Source organism: Sphaerodactylus townsendi, linkage group LG04, assembly GCF_021028975.2.
Source record: "Sphaerodactylus townsendi isolate TG3544 linkage group LG04, MPM_Stown_v2.3, whole genome shotgun sequence".
NCBI classification, from domain to species: Eukaryota; Metazoa; Chordata; class Lepidosauria; order Squamata; family Sphaerodactylidae; genus Sphaerodactylus; species Sphaerodactylus townsendi.
In genome coordinates, this window is record NC_059428.1 from 100,567,874 (window position 1) to 100,589,767 (window position 21,894).

The 21,894-nt window shown below is 42.2% G+C and overlaps 1 protein-coding gene across 3 annotated transcripts in view; it reads left to right on the forward strand.

Moving 5' to 3' along the window:
* Positions 1 to 20,320, forward strand: part of GCC2 (GRIP and coiled-coil domain containing 2) — a 43,559-nt gene extending 23,239 nt beyond the window's left edge. For all 3 annotated transcript variants that reach the window (XM_048493611.1, XM_048493613.1, XM_048493612.1), the window contains 11 exons: positions 865 to 1,027; positions 3,904 to 4,004; positions 4,113 to 4,190; positions 5,278 to 5,415; positions 6,626 to 6,741; positions 7,733 to 7,909; positions 8,516 to 8,733; positions 9,848 to 10,042; positions 12,355 to 12,494; positions 14,908 to 15,109; positions 17,288 to 20,320. In XM_048493611.1, coding sequence (XP_048349568.1) covers positions 865 to 1,027; positions 3,904 to 4,004; positions 4,113 to 4,190; positions 5,278 to 5,415; positions 6,626 to 6,741; positions 7,733 to 7,909; positions 8,516 to 8,733; positions 9,848 to 10,042; positions 12,355 to 12,494; positions 14,908 to 15,109; positions 17,288 to 17,358 — 1,599 coding nt within the window. In that variant the 3' untranslated portion in view covers positions 17,359 to 20,320. The remainder of the gene's footprint in view (positions 1 to 864; positions 1,028 to 3,903; positions 4,005 to 4,112; positions 4,191 to 5,277; positions 5,416 to 6,625; positions 6,742 to 7,732; positions 7,910 to 8,515; positions 8,734 to 9,847; positions 10,043 to 12,354; positions 12,495 to 14,907; positions 15,110 to 17,287) is intronic.
* The last annotated feature ends 1,574 nt before the right edge of the window (positions 20,321 to 21,894 follow it).

Sequence of the window (21,894 nt, forward strand, 5' to 3'; positions counted from 1 at the left end):
CTGTGCCGGCCGTTCTCAAGATGACCATCAGGAAAAGTGCCAAGTCATGTCAGGGCCAGAGGAGCAAACAAACACACACCCTTTGCAGAGTCAGTGATTGCATCTCCATTCCTTGGTCATGCAGACCTCAAATGGGAGCTGTCGATAGGTGAACTTGTTCCTATCTGCATAGCCCCACCCTTTTCTCGATATAATATAGACTGAGCTTAGTTATTTCACTGTACGTTAGTATTGCAGAAGGAATATTAAAACTGACTGGAGGATGATGAAACTAAAGATGTAGTGATTCAGGCTACACTGGGCAAATATGTTTAATTTTGTCCCCTTTTTAGTTTGTGTCAGATAATTGGGGGGGGGGGTAATGAAAGATGGATTCCCTCAATGGACTATCCCTTGTAGTCTACTCAACGTAGTTTCTGTTGACATTAACCCAGCTGCTTTGCAATTACTGGTTTAAAGATTTCAGGCAAATGTTGAATAAGAAGCTGTATACTGTTTCTGAAAGCAGAGCTGGAAATTTCTCTCAAAGTTGCATGGAACTGAGTCGCTTGAATGTTCTTGGAAGTACTTTAGAAGACTTAATCTAGAATTTTTTAAAAAATGTGTTTATTTTTGAGTTTAAGGGGGCAGAGCTTCAGGTGGCCGTGTTTACTTGTGACTCAAATGAGGGTTCTATTTATTAGTGCAATGGATATAAAATCCTTGGGGTTTTTTTACTTTGGTAATCCATGGTATGTTAAACTGTAATTCAGTTGAGATAAAGGAAATACTTTTGGTATGAGGTAACCAAATAGAATAGGTCTGGCGAATTGAATTCTAAGTGTTAATTTTGAAAATATTACCCACTTCAATGATAACATGCAGGGTGCGCAGAAGAGTACATTGATGGACATGGAAATAGCTGATTATGAGCGTTTGGTCAAAGAACTGAATCAAAAGCTGAGTGACAAAGGCACCAGGATTGAGGATCTTGAGCAAGAGATCAAAATTCAGAAGCAAAAGCAAGAAATGCTACAAGATGAAATGAGTGAGCATTATATCATCTCTGAATCCCTTTTGTCTAAAGAAATTTATGTGTATGTTTTCATGTTGCAAGGGGATTTTATGTATTTAGCTCAGTTTTTGTAAAGAAGTGGGAGCATTTATAGTATCACACAAACAAAGTTTAATAAAACCAGTTCAGTAGATGCAAATAACATCTGAGAAATTTCTTTAAGCAGATGCTGAAACATTTTGTTAGGAAGATCAAGTACATGCTATAACATGTACAGGTTTGGTATCCTGCTGGACAGACACAATTTCTCAGATGTTAAAGGGTTAGACAACAATCTGTCAGCAGAACACATTGGCAAGCCTTTGTCACAATTCTTCCACCTGGCAGTTTCTTCCAATCTCAAGGAAGTTGATTCCTGGGGTCATAGAACCCACACAGACAAGCTATGCAGGTCAGAAGCTGCACTGAACAGGGGGCAAAATAGATCACCTTCTATAAGTGGATCTGCTTTTCCTGAAGAAGGAGGAAGAGTGGTTTTATCCCTTCCCCTGGTTCAGTGTGTGGCTTTGGGTCCACGTGTATCCTGTTACCTTGGGAATCAAGTTTCCTGGTGTCAGAAGTCACTACTGGAAAAACAAAACATGGCAAAGATCTGTTGTCTTTGTGTTTGATGGACCACGGGATGTCATACAAAGTTCCCTTTTCACAGCTGTGGATTATAATCAGTCTACTATGTGGCTACTGTTATGTTTTTTAAAAGTATTTTTAATGGTGTTTAGGACACTTTTCCCCAGGGGCGTATCTGTGAAAAATGGCGCCTGGGGCAAGCTCTCAAATTGTGCCCCCTCCCAGCTTCCCTGAGTGCTGTGCCCACTCCAGACACCCCCTGACCAAACTCTGCCCCCCCTTGGCCACCTCTGCCAAAAAAAGCCCCTTTTGGTACATTACCTTTAAAATGCAGAGAGTTGCTTGGTCGCAGCAGCAGCCAGCTGCTTCCCTTCCCCCTCTGGCCTGCAGGAGAGGTGGCGCTGGAGAGCAAAGAAGCAAAATGAGTGAGGCAACAAGTGTGGGGGCCCAGAAACACTGCAGAGGTAGCAGCGTGAATCCAGGCGACGGGAGCAGCATTCATCTGACAAACATGTGAACTACGCCACCGGCGTTTGAAAGGACTGGCGGATGCCTTGGCTTATCTCCCTTGCCCTGGGATAAGTGCCGGCGGCTGCTGAGGAGAAGCTTTGTACTTCCCTGGGGAGGAAGATGCTCAGTTTTGTTCAATAGGGAAAAATGGAGGCAAAGCTGGTGCCATCTCCTCTGTTTGCCGCTGCTGCCTGCCTCTTTCCCAACTTGGCTGGGCCCGCCCTGGCAGGGAAAAAGTGGCCACGCAGAAACCGACAGAGCAGCCTGCTGCTCCACCAGGGAGGGCTTGGCCAAGTCGGGAAGGAGGAAGGCAACAAAGAGAGGAGGAGGAGGAGGCACCAGCTTTGCCTTTTTTTCCCTCTTCAACAAAACTGAATGGGTCCCTCCCCAGTGCCACGCAAAGCATCTCCTCAGCAGCTGCTGGCGCTCACCCCAGGGCAAGGGAGGGAAGCCAAGGCAGCCACTGGTCCTTCCAGGTGTCAATGGTGTGGCTTCCATCACTTAGATTCATGCTGCCATCTCCACCAAGTTCCTGGGGCACTGCACCAGTTGCCTCACTCACTTTGCTTCTGTGCACACTGGTGCCACCTCTCCTGTGGGCCAGAGGGGGCAGGGAAGCAGCTGGCTGCTGCTGCCACCAAGCAACTCTCGGCATTTTAAAGGTAATGTACCAAAAGGTTTTTTGGGGCAGAGGTGGCCAAGGGTGGGGGCGGGAGAGAGTTTGGCCAGGGGGTGACTGGAGTGGGCACAGCACCCAGAGCAGCTAACCCTAACCCACCAACTCTTAGCACTGTAAAATACCAAAAGGAGTTTTGGGAAGGGGCAGCAGGGGGCACGCCAGCCCAATATTGCATCTCACTTGACATTTTAAAGTGGCACACAGGTTGTCTGCCCCCTCTGCTCCCCTAGATCCACTACTGAGTTCCTGAGAAAACATCTCTTTTTAAAAGAGACCGCCTTACCCCATATGTCCCGAGTCGACCTCTCCGTTCGGCAGAGGCGAATTTACTGGTGGTCCCTTGTCCCTCTATGATGCGGCTAGCCTCCACCCGGGCCAGGGCTTTTACTGCCCTGGCCCCTGCCTGGTGGAACGCTCTTCCTCCATCTGTTAGGACCCTGCCGGACCTTGGGGAGTTCCACAGGGCCAGTAAAACCAAGCTGTTCCACCGGGCCTTTGGTGAGGCTGGCCGCTGAATGCGCCCCCTCTTTGCTGTTTCTGTCGCTCCATATGTCATCTGCTGATTGGATATCGGCCAGTCCCCTCCCGGGGGTTAACGCCGGACTTCATCTACTTATTTTAATTATAGAAGATTATTGCTGCTAATGTTTTAATGTTTTAATTTATTTATTGTTTTAATTGAAATCATATGATATATTGTGTCTGATTGTTTTGTGAACCGCCCTGAGCCCTTCAGGGGTAGGGCGATCTATTAAATTGAGTGAGTGAGTGAGTGAGTGAGTGAGTGAGTGAGTGAGTGAGTGAGTGAGTGAGTGAGTGAGTGAGTGAGTGAGTGAATAAATGAATAAATGAATAAATGAATAAATGAATAAATGAATAAATGAATAAATGAATAAATGAATAAATGAATAAAAATCAGACAACCAACACTTTTTGTATTGCTTTAACCTGTGTTGAAATGAAGGTACAAGAAGGAAGGACCATTAACATCCATCTCTGAAATTTTCAGAAAACATGAAAACACCCCCCCAAAAAAACCCTTTTACAAAATGTTCTGGAATGTGTTATTTACAATACCGGTTTAATCCCTTAGAATCATTTCAGGCCTCTGTACAACAGTTTGAGGATAAGAACTCCAAGATCAAGCAGCTGCTGGTGAAAACAAAAAAAGAGCTGGCCGATTCAAAACAAACTGTGAGTCCTTTTCTACTGTTTCTTCAGCCTTGTTCTCTTACAATGAATGACTGCTGCCCTTACCGGTCTTGTATTCAGTGTCATGGTTAATATGCTTATGTTTTGTAGGAAAACGAACTTCTGAGAATTCAGGCGTCCTTAAAAGGAGAGTTGGAAGCCAGTCAGCAGCAAGTGGAAGCTTACAAGGTAAGGGAAATGACATTTTTTTCTGAGTAGAGATAAAGATGGTACTAATGGAGTGGAAGCCAAAGAAGTTTTCATAAGCTGCCATTTTTCTGTTAATTACTTACATATTAAGTAACTTTTCACAGTTATTGAAAAATAAAGCCTTTTGAGTCAATCCGTCTAGGATCTGGGCATCCTCTGCAGTTGTGAGAATAAAACAGGTAAGAGAATAAACCTTGCTTTTAATTCCCTGACAGGCAGGCAATTCTCTGTGCACTGAATGGGCTAAAATATCTGTACTGCAGTTTGCATCTTAATACAGACTACTGGCACTCTGAGAAAAATAAGGGGATACACAAGCAAGCAAAGTCTTCATAATGGAATGGAAGTCTTCATAAATGAAGTATTTATAATGGAATGGAAGTCTTCATAAATGAAGTATTTATAATGGTTACTTCATAAATGAAGCATTTATAATGTGATGATCCCACTTAATGGGCAAAAGCCCCTTTTCAGTCTAATTGTGTTCCCTGGAGTACAGTTTAAGCATATGCTTAAGGTTCCAATTAAAACCAGTATTTATTTATTGTCTTTCTTGTTTCATTTGTAACTTGCTTTTGTCACTGAGATGGAATGCAATTCAATCAGATAACATCAAACATCCAATAAGCAATTCAATAGGACTCAGATTACAGAATTAGAAAACGGCAAATAAATGTTTGTGGCATTCCTTTTTCTGTGCCTAGAAAACCTAGCATCTCAAGTGACCTCTAGTGAAATTTGGTACCTCAGGCCAAATGCACAGTTGGCTTTTTAGCTGTGATGTAGTTACACATGGAACAATAAAGATATAAGAAGTCTTTTGTTGTTGTAATGCAAAGGCCAGATATATAAATGGAAGAGGATGGCAATAGATGTAAGAAAAAGTGATATGCCTGAGTCATCCCTGTGATCATTGTACAAAAGATTTGATGGCCCCTTGAGTCCAATCATTTTACTGTGTCTGGGTCATTCACGAAGAGAAATTCTGTAGGAAGATTCAGTACTGAGTGGATGAGTCCTTACCCAAGAAAACAACCTTTAAATGGGAATAATTACCCTCTTCCAGATTCAGTTGGCTGATATCACCTCAGAAAAACACAAACTTCAGGAACAACTGAGGACTTCGATAGAGCAACACCAGCGGGCTTTGAGCAATTACCAGCAGAAACTTGCAACCCTCCAAGAAGAATACAGTGCAGCAAAGGTATTTTCCAGAGGGGGAAAAGGTCAACTGCTAAAAGATGGCTTATCCCTGGGAGTGTTTATACTCAGTTTACATTGGGACAAGTCTGCCTAAAAGCAGTATTTCAAGAATGCTATTTAGATGGAGGCAGTCCTGGGAGTAATACACCTCTCAGATTAATTCCCCTTTTTGTAAAGATTATAAGAATAAAGAGAGTGCTTCATTCAGAAGCTGAATGCTGAATCCATCTTCCATGTTGACCACTTCCGAGAGATTTGCTCAACTTGCCATCTGTGCCTGTGAGGTGCCAATTGGCCTGCTGCTTTGTTTTTGGTTCCCCCATATATCCATAATTATGCACAGTCTACAAAGTCTGAAAAGGTTTCATTCTTTGTATTTCAAAAACAGAAAACAAAGCGGATGACATTATAAGGACTAAAGTAAGATAAGCATCTTTTTTAAAAATGTCAAGATTTTATCGACGTACATCTTCACTTTGTAGGACGAAGTTAAAGGTAGCAGATTTTAAACAGAGCAAGTGAAAGCTCGCATGCAAATGTGTGTTATCAGCCATGGGCCCAGGAGAACTTAGTGAAATTTTCTAAAGGACATACTTAATAAGGACACGTCTATATTTCCCATAAGGGTTTGCTTTTTGCTGGGTGTTTTTAATTGATGAAAACATTTGTATTCAGGGAATATTTTCAAGAATAAAGTGTTTAAAGAAGTTGTTGGTAATGCACCACTTATACATGATATTCAAAAGATTCCTCAAACTGAATGTAAAAGCATCTGTCTGTTTTCTTGGCTTGAGTGAAACAGAATGACTCAGCATCCAGTTTAAACACAGGACAGCACTTGATTGATATATTTGTAGGAATGAATGGCTTATGATGGCTGTGTGTGTCACAGTAAAATGACTGCTGGGTAGTGATTCAGCACCCGGCTTGTGGTGTTTGTATTAGCTGAGTAAATTTAGATGGCAAAATAACATTGCATCTGTCAATACATTTTTAAGGTTACCTGGAAGGCATGGTTAATGTTGAACATTTTTTGCTGCCATTCTCGAGAGAGTCTAACTTAATAATTTTGCCCGTACAAATCTCAAAAAAGGCATGTACTCTTGCTCTGTTTCAAAAAGCTTAGGTGTATGATAGAGCTGCAACACAATTGCATTAAAAGCTTAGCTGTGTTCTAGGGAAATATGATCAGCCCTCCTGTGTCATTGCAGGCAGAACACGCTGCTGTGTCTTCTGATTTTGAAAGCTACAAAGTCCGTGTTCATAATGTTTTAAGACAGAAGAATAAATCTTCTCAAGCTGAAACGGATGGGAGCAAACAGGAAAGGTAACTGTAGCTAGTTGACTTTAGTTTATTATCATTTGATGCCCAGAGTTCAGAGATCTCTCGAGAGGTGTGAGTAGAGATGGTTGCTTTCATTGTTCTTCATGCTGACCTGTAATATCTTGTGATGTTCTACATTAGCGACTTCTAGGGGAATCACCGCTGATCGCTTAGTAATATGGCCAGGATGCCGTAAAGCGTGCTTACTTTCAAAGATTTGACAAGAATGGGCTAGCCAGAGCTCTCTAGGTCAGGGCAAAATAACTGCAGTTTTAAAAAATCTCTGTAAAATAGTCCCAATATTTAGCTTTGTGGTATCTGTGGTGCTGTTTGCCAAATTAATAAGCCTTGATGAGAGCCACAGGAGCTTTCTGCATGTGAAGCAGGTACTTTACCACCAAATCCTGGTCCTAACCTGAAATAAATACCAATATTCAGCCTTTCTCCAGTAAAGCAAAGAAAGATCTCTGTGTAGTATTTTGATTCATACTTTGCTGCTAGAGATGCTAGCGGTTTTACCTTTCCTCACTCAAGGGCTGAGACCATCCCAAAATAACTCTCCTCTCCTCCCCAGCTATAGTTGGCTCCTGTGTTGGACTGGAAAAATGGATGTGATCCCAGTGATCCTGTCCCCAGTTTAGTATTCCCTCCTTCTCTTCTGTGTAGCCACAACAGCCAGAGATGGTCATACATTTCTCATAGAATCCCACTTATCGTTTCTTAGTGCAATGAAGTTCAATCTTTGTTGATCCTGTATACTGAAAATTTAGCCTATCCATCATTTCCTTTACATTGTACAATTCCATTATGCATCTGTACCATTGAAACTGGATAACATACAGTTAATGAATAACATACAGGATAACATACAGGAGATAACATACAGTTAATGGATAACATACAGGAGAAATTATTTTCATGGTCTGCTACTAGTACATATAAAAGTTCAAAAGCAGCATTAACCCTTGCAAGCATTTTGTTTTGTTTCCTTTAGAGAACAACTAGAGGAGATGATAAATCAATTAAAGATAAAATTGCAAGACACCCAGCACAACTTACAAATTAACATAGCTGAACTTCAAGCACTGCAGTCTGAACATGACACACTGCTGGAACGGCACAATAAGATTCTTCAGGAGACCGTAGCAAAGGAAGCAGAGCTGCGAGAAAAGTATGCATCTACTATGTAAATTGTATTGTTATTCCTTCTCATGACTGGCATTTGATACTTTAATCAATGAGCTGGATCCAACCCCTGCAAGACAGACCCAAGTTCGTGGAAGGGGCTTTTGCTGCCTTTCCAGTACAACCATTTGCTTCTGAATGTTGAATCATCATTGGGTATGCAATGCAGCAACGATAGGTGGGACTGCACCTAGAATTGAGAGTTAACAAAATCACACGCACAGCCAGCCATTCTTGCACAAGGCTTTGCTCCATTTCCATTTCCTGTGCTCAGACAGGGTGGGCAATTTCTGATGAGCCCCACCCCATGGTTTTTCAAGAGGCACAGAACTATCCTGAGACGCGGAAATCCCTCTTGTGAACAGCATGCATGGAAGGATTAAATCCTGCCCAACAAACAACTTCAGTCATTGGAACAAAACTCCACTACCTTCTGGATATTTGTTGTGGATAAGATAGTACAGTGTATTTCTTAAGGTTCCCTCCAAGTTGAAAAACAATAACTATTTATTCCTGGTCACCAAGTACTATTTATTATTAAATTGTTTAGAATGAACTCTTTTCCAACATGGGAGCTTCTCTTCTCTTACAGGCTCTGTACAATACAGTCTGAAAACCTGGTGATGAAGTCAGAGCATGCACAGACCACGAGTCAGCTGACAGCCCAGAATGAAGCTCTTCGGAACAGTTTCCGGGACCAGGTCAGGCATCTGCAGGAAGAGCACAGGAAGACCGTGGAGACTTTGCAGCAGCAGCTGTCCAAAGTAGAAACCCAGCTCTTTCAACTCAAAAGCGAGCCGAATTCAAAAAGTAAGCTTCTTCTGTTAACAATGGGGAGAAGTAATGTTGAGCTGGAACCAGCTGGCAGTTATTGTCAGTTCTTTCCCTCAACAGTCACACACTTCCTACACTCTAGCGGGACTAGGGTTAATGTTATACATGGCAAATTGAAGCTGTCAATTGTTCGATTTTATTATTACCCTGTTTCCCTTAAAATAAGACCTACCCCGAAAATAAGCCCTAGCATGATTTTTCTGGATTTTTGGATGATGCTTGAAATATAAGCCCTACTCCAAAAATAAGCCCTAGTTACAGATTCCCTGGCATAGCTGATCTGGTCACGTGGGGGGTGCAAAATCATTGGGGGGGGAGGGGAAGAAATCCCCTGAAAATAAGCCCTAACCCATCTTTTGAAGCAAAAATGAATATAAGACCCTGTCTTATTTTCAGGGAAACACGGTATATCAGTGATGGCGAACCTATGGCACGGGTGCCAGAGGTGGCACTCAGAGCCCTCTCTGTGGGCACACATAGAGTTCATCATGTGGGCAGAAAATCCCCCCCCACACACACACACATCTAGGCTGGCCTGGGCTGCTGGGCTCGATTATTAGAATGAAACCTAAGACCAGGTTTTGGGGGAGCAGTGTAGGCAACCCTGTTAAGCGCTGTTAAACCCCACTGATTTTCATGCAAAGAACTAAAGCATGCTCCTTTACCTGGGAGTAAGCTTGGTTGCTGGCAATGTGGCTTGCTTCTGAGTAAACCCTCCTAGGGTCGTGATTCACCCGTTCGAAGAGTTGCATGGTTGTTTCAAAGCAAAGCCAGCAACTACCACCAAGCTTACTCCCGAATAATGCACGCCTCAGAGCCAACCATTTTTTCTTAACTAAAACCTCACTATTCAGATTAAATTGCCATGATGGCACTTTGCAATAAATAAGTGGGTTTTGGGTTGCAGTTTGGGCACTTGGTCTCAAAAAGGTTCGCCATCACTGCAGTATATGTTTATCACCAGGGTGAGGCTGGGGCTGCAATTTGTTTTTTCTTCGGGCGCCAAAAACGTTTTGGAGCAACTTGTCTGTCTGGCTAGCTTTGTGCAACTCCAGTCCGGTATATTGTAGCACGATTCTTGGTTTTTCAGGTCCCGCTCCTTCCAATGTACCAACAAAGAACTTGCGAGAAAGACGGAACACTGACCTTCCTCTTCTTGATGTGCACACTCTAGCTAGAGAGGAAGGAGAAGGAATGGAAACCACTGACACAGAGTCGGTGTCTTCGGCCAGCACTTACATACCATCTTTGGAACAGCTCCTTAATACACCTGATATAAAACTTGGTAAGGAAAACTTCTCCAAGGTCCTTGGATTTTCCAGTCTGCAGAACTAGTGCTGCCTAGTAATCCCTCCACTCCTAGATGGGAATTATTTTTATTGTTCGGACTTCTGCTGTACTTCTTTTATATGCTCCCCAAAAAGACTTCATGATGAAGTAATCTCTTCTTAATAGCTACCCTTATACAATCTGTTACAGAACTTTGTGTTCCTGTCTGAAAGGTTAGACCAGCTTAATATCATTTGGTATTCCGGCGTATCCTCTCTGCTGAAATTTCAGCACTTATCCATGCAACTAATGATTAATTCTGTACTCTGAGGGACTGGCTAAAATAGGGGCATTCTTTGCAAGCACGGGGAGGGGGAGTTTTAGGGTTTATAGTAGCAGTGAAATTATGCATATCAGATTACAGAAGCTATAAGTTTTATGCTTATTTAATAATTCTGCTTTTAAATGGTAGCTTGTCTGTGTGGATAAACTCTGTGTGAATAAACCCTCACAAATTAAGTACCAAAGGGAGACCTTTCATATTATTACTTATGAAGAAACATCATCTGAGTATGCGGCACTTACAGAAGACAAATCCTGGCCCTTAGAATTTTGAAATCTTCACATTATGCAGCAAAGGGTTTTAAAGCACGGTTGAAATGGAAGAATATGTGATGGTCAGCTTAATTTTAGTTTCAGTAATGGGGGAGGTGGGGCAGCATTTGAGACTATCCTCTGAAATGAAATGCTACTCAATGAAAAGATAACAGCCCAATCCAGACAGTGGAGGCTGGAAGAGACGGTTCTGCTGCCATGCCACTCTGCTGCCACCAGAGGGCTTTCTAGAGGTGTGGGAAGGGAGAAAACCTTCCCCGCCTCCAGGAAGCCCTCCAATGGGGCCAGTGGACTTACACTACCCAACAAGGTGGCCTTAATCCAGAGCCAGGGCTGCAGTGCAACTGGTCACAAACTCAGGATGGGAGCCGACTAACATCGGCTCCACCCTCAGGACTGCCCTGGTCCTGCCTCCCCCCCCTCCAATGTCAGCGTCTGTTGCGAATGCCAGTTCTGCTCCACCACTGCCGGGACTTCCAGCTTTTCCAGGGGTGTCTGCCCAAGCATTTTCCCTTTGCGCCATCAGGGTCGGTACCCGTGCCAGTGTAATTCTGCGCCAGCACCATAGGTAAGTTGTTCCCCTTCCCCAGATTGGGCTAGGTGATATATGGGCATTTGGGCAGGTTATATAACACATCAGGGGCATCTTCAGAGGCCCTGCTGGTGCCTTCTACAATTAGGCAAGAGGCAGTCCTGGGGAGGCCTTTTCAGTCATGGCACCAAAGCTCTGGAACTTTCTCCCCAGGGGGATTTGTATGTCCTGTTATCTTCCACCAGGTGGTGAAAACTTCTTTGTTTTCTTCGGCATTCCCTCAATGATCCCTCCTTAATTAATTATATACCGGGGGAGGGCGGTATATAAATAGAACCAATAAATAAATAAATAATGTTTTTGTATGTATTTTAATTGTATTATATGTATTTTAAGTTTGTTTTTAATTCTTTAAAGGTATTTATGTGTTTATGTATGGGCGGGGGTTGATTTTAATGTATTTATAATGTAATTTTATCACAAATGTTTCAAATAGTTATCTGCCTTGGTGGCCCTTGTAAGAGCAGAAAGACTTGTAGGAGCAGAAATGTTTGTAAATAAACACTTGCAAGCCTGTTTGGATGAAAAACAAGGAGAGCTCAACTTCTGTTATGTAGTAGGAATCATATTGAGAAGATTTCCTGTAAACTTGGGGTCTCCAACCTATGTCCCTCCAGATGTTTATGGGCTATGATTCCCATCAGTCCCTGTCAGCATGGCCGATTGGCAAAGCTGTTGGGAATTGCGGTCCATGAACATCTGGAGAGCAATAGGTTGGAAAGTCCTGCTGTAAACGTTTATAAGGAAAAAGGTGTTACATTAGAAATTTAGGTCTGCAAAGTTGTTGGTAAGATCTTAGTATTTTAGCACATGTGTATTTTATATTACATTGTTCTGTCACTTTATAGATATAGGGCACCAATGAAACACTTTTTGTGTGGTTTTTTCAGTCCTGAGTACAGCCAGCATTTTCCTTTTTATGGTTGCAGTGGAGAGTGTAAAAAGTAGCTTGTTACACCACTGCCATTATGCATCAGAAACAGGGAGCAAAACTCTTAGACGGGAGCAGATCTCTGGTCCACAAATGTGTGTATAACTCTGGTTGGGGCCATAAAGAATAGTGTCTCTACAAAATATAATAACATCAGGCAAATTTCACGTTACTTTTTCAACATCTGCAGAACCTCCACAGTGGCAAGTGGAGCTCACGAAAGAAGAGCTAGTCCAGAAACTAAAAACTACAACAAAGAGCGCCGATCACTTAAATGGATTACTTCGAGAATCAGAAGCAACCAATGTAATCCTGATGGAACAAATTAAGGTCAGTAGGCAGACTCTTACCAAACATATAGTTCATCTGACTGTCTGCAAATCCTGGTGGTCGTGTGAATTCTTTTATTCTTGTTGTTATGTTTGTGCTTTCCCACCAGCCCACACAGATGCTCTTGTGTGCTATGTGTTGTAAGTTTTGCAAAAGTTTAGCAGGGCAAAGGTCTATCCCACCAAGCGAAATATTTCAGGAGCAGAAGATGAGCTAAGGGCTCAGGCTTAGGAACTGGGAGTTGGATTAAAAAGCAGAGCTGCCAAGATTTCACTAGCAAGGCTTATCGACAAATGAAGTCTTTTGTGTGTGTGTTAGGTGCCATCAAGTCGCAGCTGACTTATGACAACCTGGTAGAGTTCACAAGGCGAGAGACTAACAGAGGTAATTTGTCATTGCCTTCCTCTGCATAGCAACCCTCGTGTTCGTGGTGGTCTCCCATCCAAGTACTAGTCAGGACCAACCCTGCTTCACCCAACCCTGAGATAGGGTGAAGTCTTTTATACAGACATAATATGTGTAATTCCTTGCTACTGCTGTTTCCAAGGTCAAGATAAGTCATGCCCTATTGAATCTAAAACAGAAAGACATTTTTATGTATAGTAGTAGATGAGATCAGTCCAGGAGGGACTTTTTTCCATAATGGAACAGGATTGTGGTCTACTGACATGTTTGTTCTGTTTATTTTATTTAAAAAAATTATGTCCCACCTTTCTTCCCTTTGAGGAAATGCCAAATGAAACATCTTCACCGGCTGGCAGAAGATGGACACATTCCTGGTCACAGTGTCCACCTGCTTCTCCAGCAGTAAGCCCTGAATCGAAGAACATCCCCTGACCTGTTCCTTCAAAGGGAGTACAACCACATCCAGAATGGGTGACACTTTACATCCCAGGCCAGCCCTTAGCATTTCTGTCTTGTCAGGGTTAGCTTCAGGGAGAACTTGGTTCAAGCTGAAATAAATGTCATATATGGAAGATGAGCAAAAAATAAGGTTGCACCGATTGCCCCTTCAGTCCTCAGAATCCTAAGACGCATCACTATCACAGCTCTAGCTTAGCTCGATTGAAGCAAGTATGTGCTTGCTTGACAAACTTGCAGAGTTCCTAGGAAGAGGAGTTGTAATGTTGATTGTTGACAGTCAGGTGTGTGAACAGGTTTTCAGTGATGATCTGGTGAGAGATCAAGCCCTGAAGAGAAAGAAATCTGGAAGGCTCTGTTACAGCAAAAGGCAATTTATCCAGCCCATTTCAGAACGCACAGTTTGACTAATGCATAGCTCACTACAAAGAACAGGAACCTGGCTGGGGTACTGACCTGCCCAGGGTGATAAGTGTGGACTTGTGAAGAGAGGGTTTTGTAGGTCAGCAACAATGTAAAGGAGGTAAAGTATCTAACTCACCAGCTGATACACAGAGCCTTCTACACTCTTTGAACTTCATGAAGTTGCCCATGGTCCTCTGAGAACTACTGAATACAAATCCTGGGTTCGCTGAGTACTTTTTAGCTACTGATGTCCTGATGTCGTTGAAAGGGCTGTGTGAACTTCAACTGTGAAGAGGAACTCCTCCAGCCTCCTCTTCCTTTCGACCTGGCCATGGTTTTTGCTTATGAGAGCCAGCTCACATGTCAAAAATTCTACTGATGATGTTGCATGATCACATGCCGGAAGCCCTAGCAACAGAGGGTTGCAGCCTTCATTCATCTGCCCAATTGTTCATGCAGCTGTGTGTCCATTTACATGGTTGGCAGAACTGAGCAGTATGGAAGAAGAAGAGGAGTTTGGATTTATAGCCCACCTATAACAGTGGTGGCGAACCTTTGGCACTCCAATTGGCCATGCTGGCAGGGGCTGATGGGAATTGTAGTCCATAACATCTGGAGTGCCAAAGGTTCGCCACCACAGGCCTATAAGCTCCTTTCCCTTCCTCTTCCCACAACAGACAGCTTGTGAGGTAGGTTAGGCTGAGAGAATTTCAAAGAACCGTGACTAGCCCAAGGTCACCCAGCAGGAATGTAGGAGTGTAGAAACAGATCTGGTAACCAGATAAGCCCCTGCCACTCAGGTGGAGGAGTGGGGAATCAAGCCCGGTTCTCCAGATTGGAATCCACCTGCTCTTAACCACTACACCAGGGGTCTGCGACCTGCAGCTCTCCAGATGTTCATGGACTACAAATCCCATCAGCCCCTGCAATAGTTAATGAACATCTGGAGAGCCGCAGGTTGCAGACCCCTGCACTACACCATGCTGGGGGGCGGGGGGGATCCAAATTCTACTCCATTAATGTATAATCCTGTGCTCAGTCTAATAGGAATCTGCTGCTCATCTTGACTGTGTTTTGTTTGACTTATTCAAAGCCACCTATGGAGAATATTTGTAAATATAATTCTCCCTGTGTTTTTCAACTTTAGCTTCTGAAAAGCGAAATAAGGCGTTTAGAAAGGAACCAGGAACGAGAAAAATCTGTTGCTAACCTCGAATATTTGAAGAATGTTCTGCTGCAGTTCATATTTCTGAAGTCAGGCAGTGAAAGAGAGAGACTTCTCCCTGTTATAGATACCATGTTACAGCTGAGTCCAGAAGAAAAAGGAAAGCTCGTTGCAATTGCTCAAGGTATGTGAAGCTATTTTGCCAATGGTGTGTTATCTCGCATCCGGTGTTATCAGGGAAAGGAGATAAGAGAGGCTGCACTATGCATTAAAATGGTGAAAAGGTTGGTTCTCTCTTGACTAGCGAGGGCTTCCATACAGTTCTAGCTGCTGAAAACAAGACTGAATGTTTAAAACAAAATCTAACACTCCAACGTTTTCATTAATAATAAGTCTGTGTGTTTACTTAAAACTTAAAAACTTTTAACAGACACTATGAGCCAGTTCTTTTTGCCCACAGGGAGATTTTTTGTATATGTTACTATTTGTAATTTTTATGTACAAAATTTATATCCTGCCTTTCTACCCCCTGCAGGGGCCACCAAGTCAGCTAACAAATGAAAACATATTAAATCATATTTTAAAACCAACCTCCCCATAACAAAGACATATTACTAAAACAATTTAAAACAGAGCTAAAATACATGCAAAGACATACAAATGACAAAACATTAGGTAGGAAAGAGGGATTGCTGAGGGACAGTGCCTTGGGGTGGAAACTGGCACCCGGGGCAAAATGGTGCCCCCCATGTGCCTCCCCCCATGTCTCACTTAACTTTAAAAGTTAAAAGAGCAGCCCGCTCAAGTCTGCGGAGGCTACTCCAGGCTGCAGGGGTGGTTTGAGAGGAGGGATGAGGGAGCGATTCTCTGCCACCACACCACCACGCCTGGGCCCAGGACGTTTGTCCCCCCCTCCCCGCCCAGTGGTAGCACTGCCTATGTTGAGGGAATCCCAAGCAAAACAAAAAAAGTCATCACCTGCTGGCAGAAGATGGCCACAGAAGGGGAAAGGTAAGTCTCCCTAGGAAGAGAGTTCCAGAGTTTTGGTGCCATGACAGAGAAGGCCCTCTTTTGGGTTGCCATCTGTCAGAAGGTGGTGAGGGTAGGTTCATAAGGGAGCAGTTGACCCTTCAGGTACATTTCCTCTTACCCTCCAAGGAAGGGTGATGAATAAATCCAATGATAAATAAATAGATGTTAGCATGACTTAAGATCTGAAATCATTGTACAAAATGATGCGGCCTGAATAATTGTAGATTATGCAAGAGAATATTCATAACAAATTACCACAGTGTTACATGGTCTGGTAACCTCTTGATTGGACTAGTGTAATGCGCTCTACGTGGAGCTGCCCTTGAAGACCGTCCAGAGGCTGGAGCTGGTGCAAAATGTGGCAGCTAGGCTGTTAGTTGGTACATCTGGCCAGACACACATCACACCGGTACTTAAGGAACTGCACTGACTCTTAATTCACTGCTGGGCCCAGTTCGAGATGTTGACATTGACATACAAAGCCCTAAGCAGCTTGGGCCCTGCCTACCTGAAGGAGTGCCTACATCTGTATGTACTTGCCTGGCCACTGAAGTCACAGCGGAGAATAGTCTCCGGAGATTTGCCATGTGGCTACCCTTTATAGATTTAGGTGCATGGCAAAGACCTTCAGCTTTGCCCAGGCATTTGGCTAGCCTTCATGGAAACTCCTGCTACAGCTGCTGATCTGGGATGGGGTGGGGTTTATTTTAATGTTATTTTTATTGTTTTAATTTTTATATTTTATTTATGATGTTTTTATTGTGGTTTTTATTGATTTTAACTTGTGTAAGCTGCCTAGAGACTCTAGTATAAGGTGGGGTGTAAATATTTACAAATAAATAAATGAAGGCTGGCTTTCTAACCATACTGTTGAAGTCCAGTGATGTGTGAACAAAGAGTAAAATGTACTTAGCAGAGTTTTGTTTGCACAAACAGGAGTGCAAAATGTAGCTACAGAAACATGCAGTGCTTTAATGTAATTAAATGCATGTTGAACAATGGAATGTACAGCAAATTGTTCATATGGTCATTTAATTTGGTTTTTGAACTGTATCGGAAGAAATACTTTGTGCTACCACTTGCATGGCTGGAAATTATAGAGCAGGTACAATCACCTTCTCTTTGTGAAAACAGAGCAAGGAGTAATTTTAGCATTTCTGCTTGTACTAGGACTGTTACAACCACAGAAATAGTCTGTGGGATGGCTTTGTGATTTATAATAGGATTGGACACTCAAATTTTAAGTAGTTTTGTACAGATAACAATTTCTGGTCTTGTGGTTAAGAGCTCTTCCTTGATTTTCAAAGTATGTATGTTTTTTTCCCCTAAGGTGAGGAGGAGAGCACATCACAGCCATCTGGGTGGGCTTCATACCTGCACAGCTGGTCAGGGCTCCGCTGAGACTATGGGAATGCTCCCTTTTCAGATATTCATATTACACAAATTGCACTGAGAGGAATCTCAACACTGAAGAATGCACCATATACAAGTGTAGCAAGGATAACTTTTGTGGGGGGGGGGGGGTTGTTGGTCATTTGAAGTGACCATTTGTTTTTTGGTGAAGTCTTGTGAACAGAGTGTCCTGGCCTCATATTCTTGTCCCTGTTTGGTGACTTGTAACCAGTGCAGGTATTCTGATGCTTGCTTGGAGCAAAGGACTGTCTCTTTCCTTGTTTGAGGAAGCTCAGTGTATACATCCCTTTGTGCGTCTGGAGCCTCCCCCCTCTATTGAACGCTTCCATTGGGATTTCTGACTGCAGCAAGCATCTTTATTTGTATTCATCTGAAGCAGGTTCCTGTGTGAGATAATTATCCGTCGCAAGGCCAAAATGGAATCAGCACTTCTGACCGCACAAGTTCTGGTTCTTTGTTCAGACAATCTCCTGTTTTGTGCTTTGGCAATGTTGACTATACGACCTAGTAAAATAGTTCAGAATATAGCGCACAAATTGCTTATTCCTCTGAAAAGGGGGAAGAGAGGGGGAAAATGTTGGCAGCATTCCAGTACTTGAACAAATTGAGCGTATGGCCCGAGTCCAAACTAAATTGAGAGATTCCTTAAGCTAACAGGGCACTATCTAGTGTTTAGGAGATTGCTGTATCAGATACTTTTGCCTGAGTGTTGAATCATTAGTTAATGACTGCTGAGAACAAGCTTTCCTAAAGTATCCCTTGACAATAGGAGGGGGGAAAAAGAATTGGAGAAGATATTTGACCTTAAGCATACTTCAGTGTGACCAGTGGAACACATCAGAAAGCTTCTTGATAATAGTGGAGGAGATTCTAAAACTTGCTTCAGCGTTTGCCACAGGTTATGAATCAAAAATATATTTGGCAATGTGATGGTTACCACTGGAAGGCTCTCAAGATGTATTCAGGTCAATATACCTTAAACTTCTGTGTGTTTTTCACCAAAGCGCGCTTTTTCTCCACCACTATTCTCTAGGTCCCAGGTGTCAAACTCGTGGCGCTCCAGATGTTATGGACTACAGTCCCCATCATCCCGTCAGCATGATGCTGGCAGGGGGTGATGGGAACTGTAGTTCATAACATCTGGAGGGCCACGAGTTTGACACCTGTGCGTGTCATAATCCTCTTTTCAAACAGTCGATCTTTCCTGTGACCTTTTTTTTGCCTCTCCAGGAGTGATGCTGTCCAGGACATCACAAAATGTATCATTTTACACAGCATAACCCTCCAGTCTTGGTGAACTGTATTCTGTTAACATGTGCTTTCTGCTTCCCTGCTAAAGCTCTTTCTGATATCCAAAGGAGACACAGATGTGTTCACCATTTGCACAGTACCATTTCCTCTACCACAGTGCGTTTAAGTTTTGTTCCTGTCAGCCACATCGTTACATGCCAGCAGGTGAGGCTGTTTTGACAGATGGTCCACTTGGAATTCCAGATGGAATTCTGGAGAAAGTGGATGCTCTCCTTGAACTTGAGTATATGAACACAAGGTATACACTGCTTTTTTTGGAGCTGTGTTCTGATCTGGGGTGCAGCTCCAGTGAGATTCACTGACTTGTTCCAATGGAACTGACTGACCAGGGCAGCTAGAATAGTCCTGTGCCTGGAAGTGAGTGAAAAAATCATGTGAGAGAGCCATCACTCACAAACAGAGGACTTAGTGTGGCAATATCACGCGTCAGCCGTGAGTGTCAATGAGTTTTATGACCAAAGTATGTATTTTCTGTCAGGCTGGAATGTGAGAAGGAATTGTATTTTTAAGATGTGACATGAGACACAGCCTTAAGCAACTCTGTTTGATTTAGAGTATTTACGGTGACTTTTTTCTGACTGCAAGGACTTCTGCTGTCTTCAATTTTGAAAGCAATGGAAAAGCAAGCCAAACGTGGAAAATTAAAAAAAACTTTTAATTAGTCATATCAGGTTAAAAGATCTTGATAGCACTGGCAGCTGAAAGGACAAACATCATTTGTTTGAATCATTTGTTTGAATACAGCTGCTGTTCTAACTCCCATTATGACCTTCCTATCAGTAGGTCTTTTTTCAGACAACAGACATGCCATAAATCTTGAGTTTTGCAGTGGCATTTCTTAATTTATCTTATTTCAAGCTGTGTAATTGTTATGTCTTGTTTGTTGCTGTTTTTTTACTATACAGTAGTGAACGATCTTGGTTGAGCCTTCCTCCTGAACTTTGACATGTTAAAACTGACCAGGAAAACATCTTTGCACTGTCTTCTGGCCTTTCTTGTTTTTCAGAATTGGATTCACTGAATAATTGCTATTAATTGCATTTTCCTATTTGCACAATTATAACAAGTGTGACAAAATGAACCTTTAGCCTATTTTAATGTTGTACTTTAAATCCTGTTTTTTATTTTTTTCAAACTGTGAATAAATTATGCATATAATTTTCTTTTATTATATCTCAAATTTTGATTGTATTAATTCATTGACTGTATAAATTCAGATACTGTCATTGTAAGTGTGACATTCTGTATGCATGTTATAACTGTACCTTTTGCTGAAGAGAAAAGTTAGAAGTCCTGGGACAGAAGTTCAGATTAAAACCATAGTTGTAAAACATGGCTTTTTGTAAATGCAATATATTTATGTAACTGTGTTATGTAAGTGCTTTCAGCAAAACCTTGTATTTAAACAAGGTAGACATATGATAGATCAACTAAAATTAAAAATTATATTTCCTTCTTTACATAAAGATACAGAGAAAGCTGAAAACTTAACATTTCATGATGTTAAGCTTAAACATTTCGTTTCATGAAGGATTAAACTTTGCATTTCATTTGTGAAATCTCTATGAAGCATTCCATGATTTTCACTAGAGGGAGCAGCAATGACTTCTGCTTCTCATAAAATTTGACTGATTCTATTCTTGCTAAGGTATTTGTTTTTCTTTTTTGATGAGATGTTCTAGTTCACATGTGCTACTTGTCTATTCTTTCTTGTTCTGCTGATCTTAGTTTTGAAGAAGTCTTAAAGTGACTTCGTACCAAGCATCGTTTTTCCTATGGTAGAAAGTCTTTCCACAACACTGCCTGCAAAACGTTTGCCCAGATGGCAAGATAGCATCACGATAAGTACAGTTGTATAGACCTCAAAGCAAGCCCCAAATCCTTCTGCTGATTGGTCAGCTGGTAATGAGCCTATGAATGCTCACTCTCTTTCTCTGTGTGTGTGTCTCACACACACACCCTGCGAGAGAGAGCAATAGCTGTTACCTTCAGTTACATAAGGCTGTATCCCCTCAAAAGGTCACATTCAAAAGAATAAAATTGTCACAGGTAAATATAAGGCAGAGAATCACAATAATGTGGCTGTGAAAAAATGTTTAGCATACTTTTTTCAGAAAGATTAAAAATTGAAATCAACTCTAAAACATAGTGGAGCTGTTATTGCTGCATTATTGCTTCCTGTTTCCAATTCACACATGCAGTAATTACAAGCAGCAGATATATAAGACTTTGAGGAACCATATGTCTGTAACGTGGCATTCCAGTGAAAAGCAATTTATTCATCAATCTTTGATTTAATTAATTCCATCTGGAAATGTTGCAGGGTGTTGGGTAGGTAAAAGGGGAAGGCAAGATTCAAAATAGTGTTGATGAAGCTGAAGGGGTAGTGATGGTAATAAAGCACTGTTTTAATTATTAAAATGAGAAATATGTAAATTATTACTTGTCTCCTAATTATCCCCTCCATCCTCGAAATTATCCTTGATACCAGATAGGTAAATGTTTGAAGTTAATGTGTAGTAGTGTAAAGTGTTCACACATGTGTAGAGTGTTTGCAATCTCAGTGTTTAGAGAAGGAACTATTCTTGACTCAAATATATTTTAGTCCTCCCAAACAATTTTTCAGTAGTGAAAGGTGTTAGGGTTTAAGATTTCTTAGATATTAGGCCCCCTCAGCCATCTGACTTCAGTGGGCTTAAAAAGGGTATAACTGTACTTTAGTGTTTTATTTATTTACTTTACCAGTACCTACACCTCACCTTTCTTCCCAGTAGGGATCCAAAGCATCTTACATCAATTTCTCTTGTATTTTACCCTCACAACGGTCCTGTGGGGTAGGTAAGACTGGATGTGTGTGTCTTGGCCAAGGTCACCCAGCAAAATTCCATAGCAGAGTGTGGATCTGAACCTGGCTTTCCCAGATCCTAGCCTGATACTGTAACCACCACACCACTCAGGGGTCTGCAATCTGCGGCTCCCCAGATGTTCATGGACTACAATTCCCATCAGTCCCTGCCAGCATGGCCAATAATGTTGCATAATGCCAATTGGCCATGCTGGCAGGAGCTGATGGGAATTGTAGTCCATGGACATCTGGAGAGCCGCAGGTTGCAAATGCTAGTTGACTTTCTGCAGGGAATCACTGTACTTCCTTTTCTGTAATGAAAAATAGGAGGAATTTGGATTTATGCCCTGGTTTTCTCTCCTGTAAGG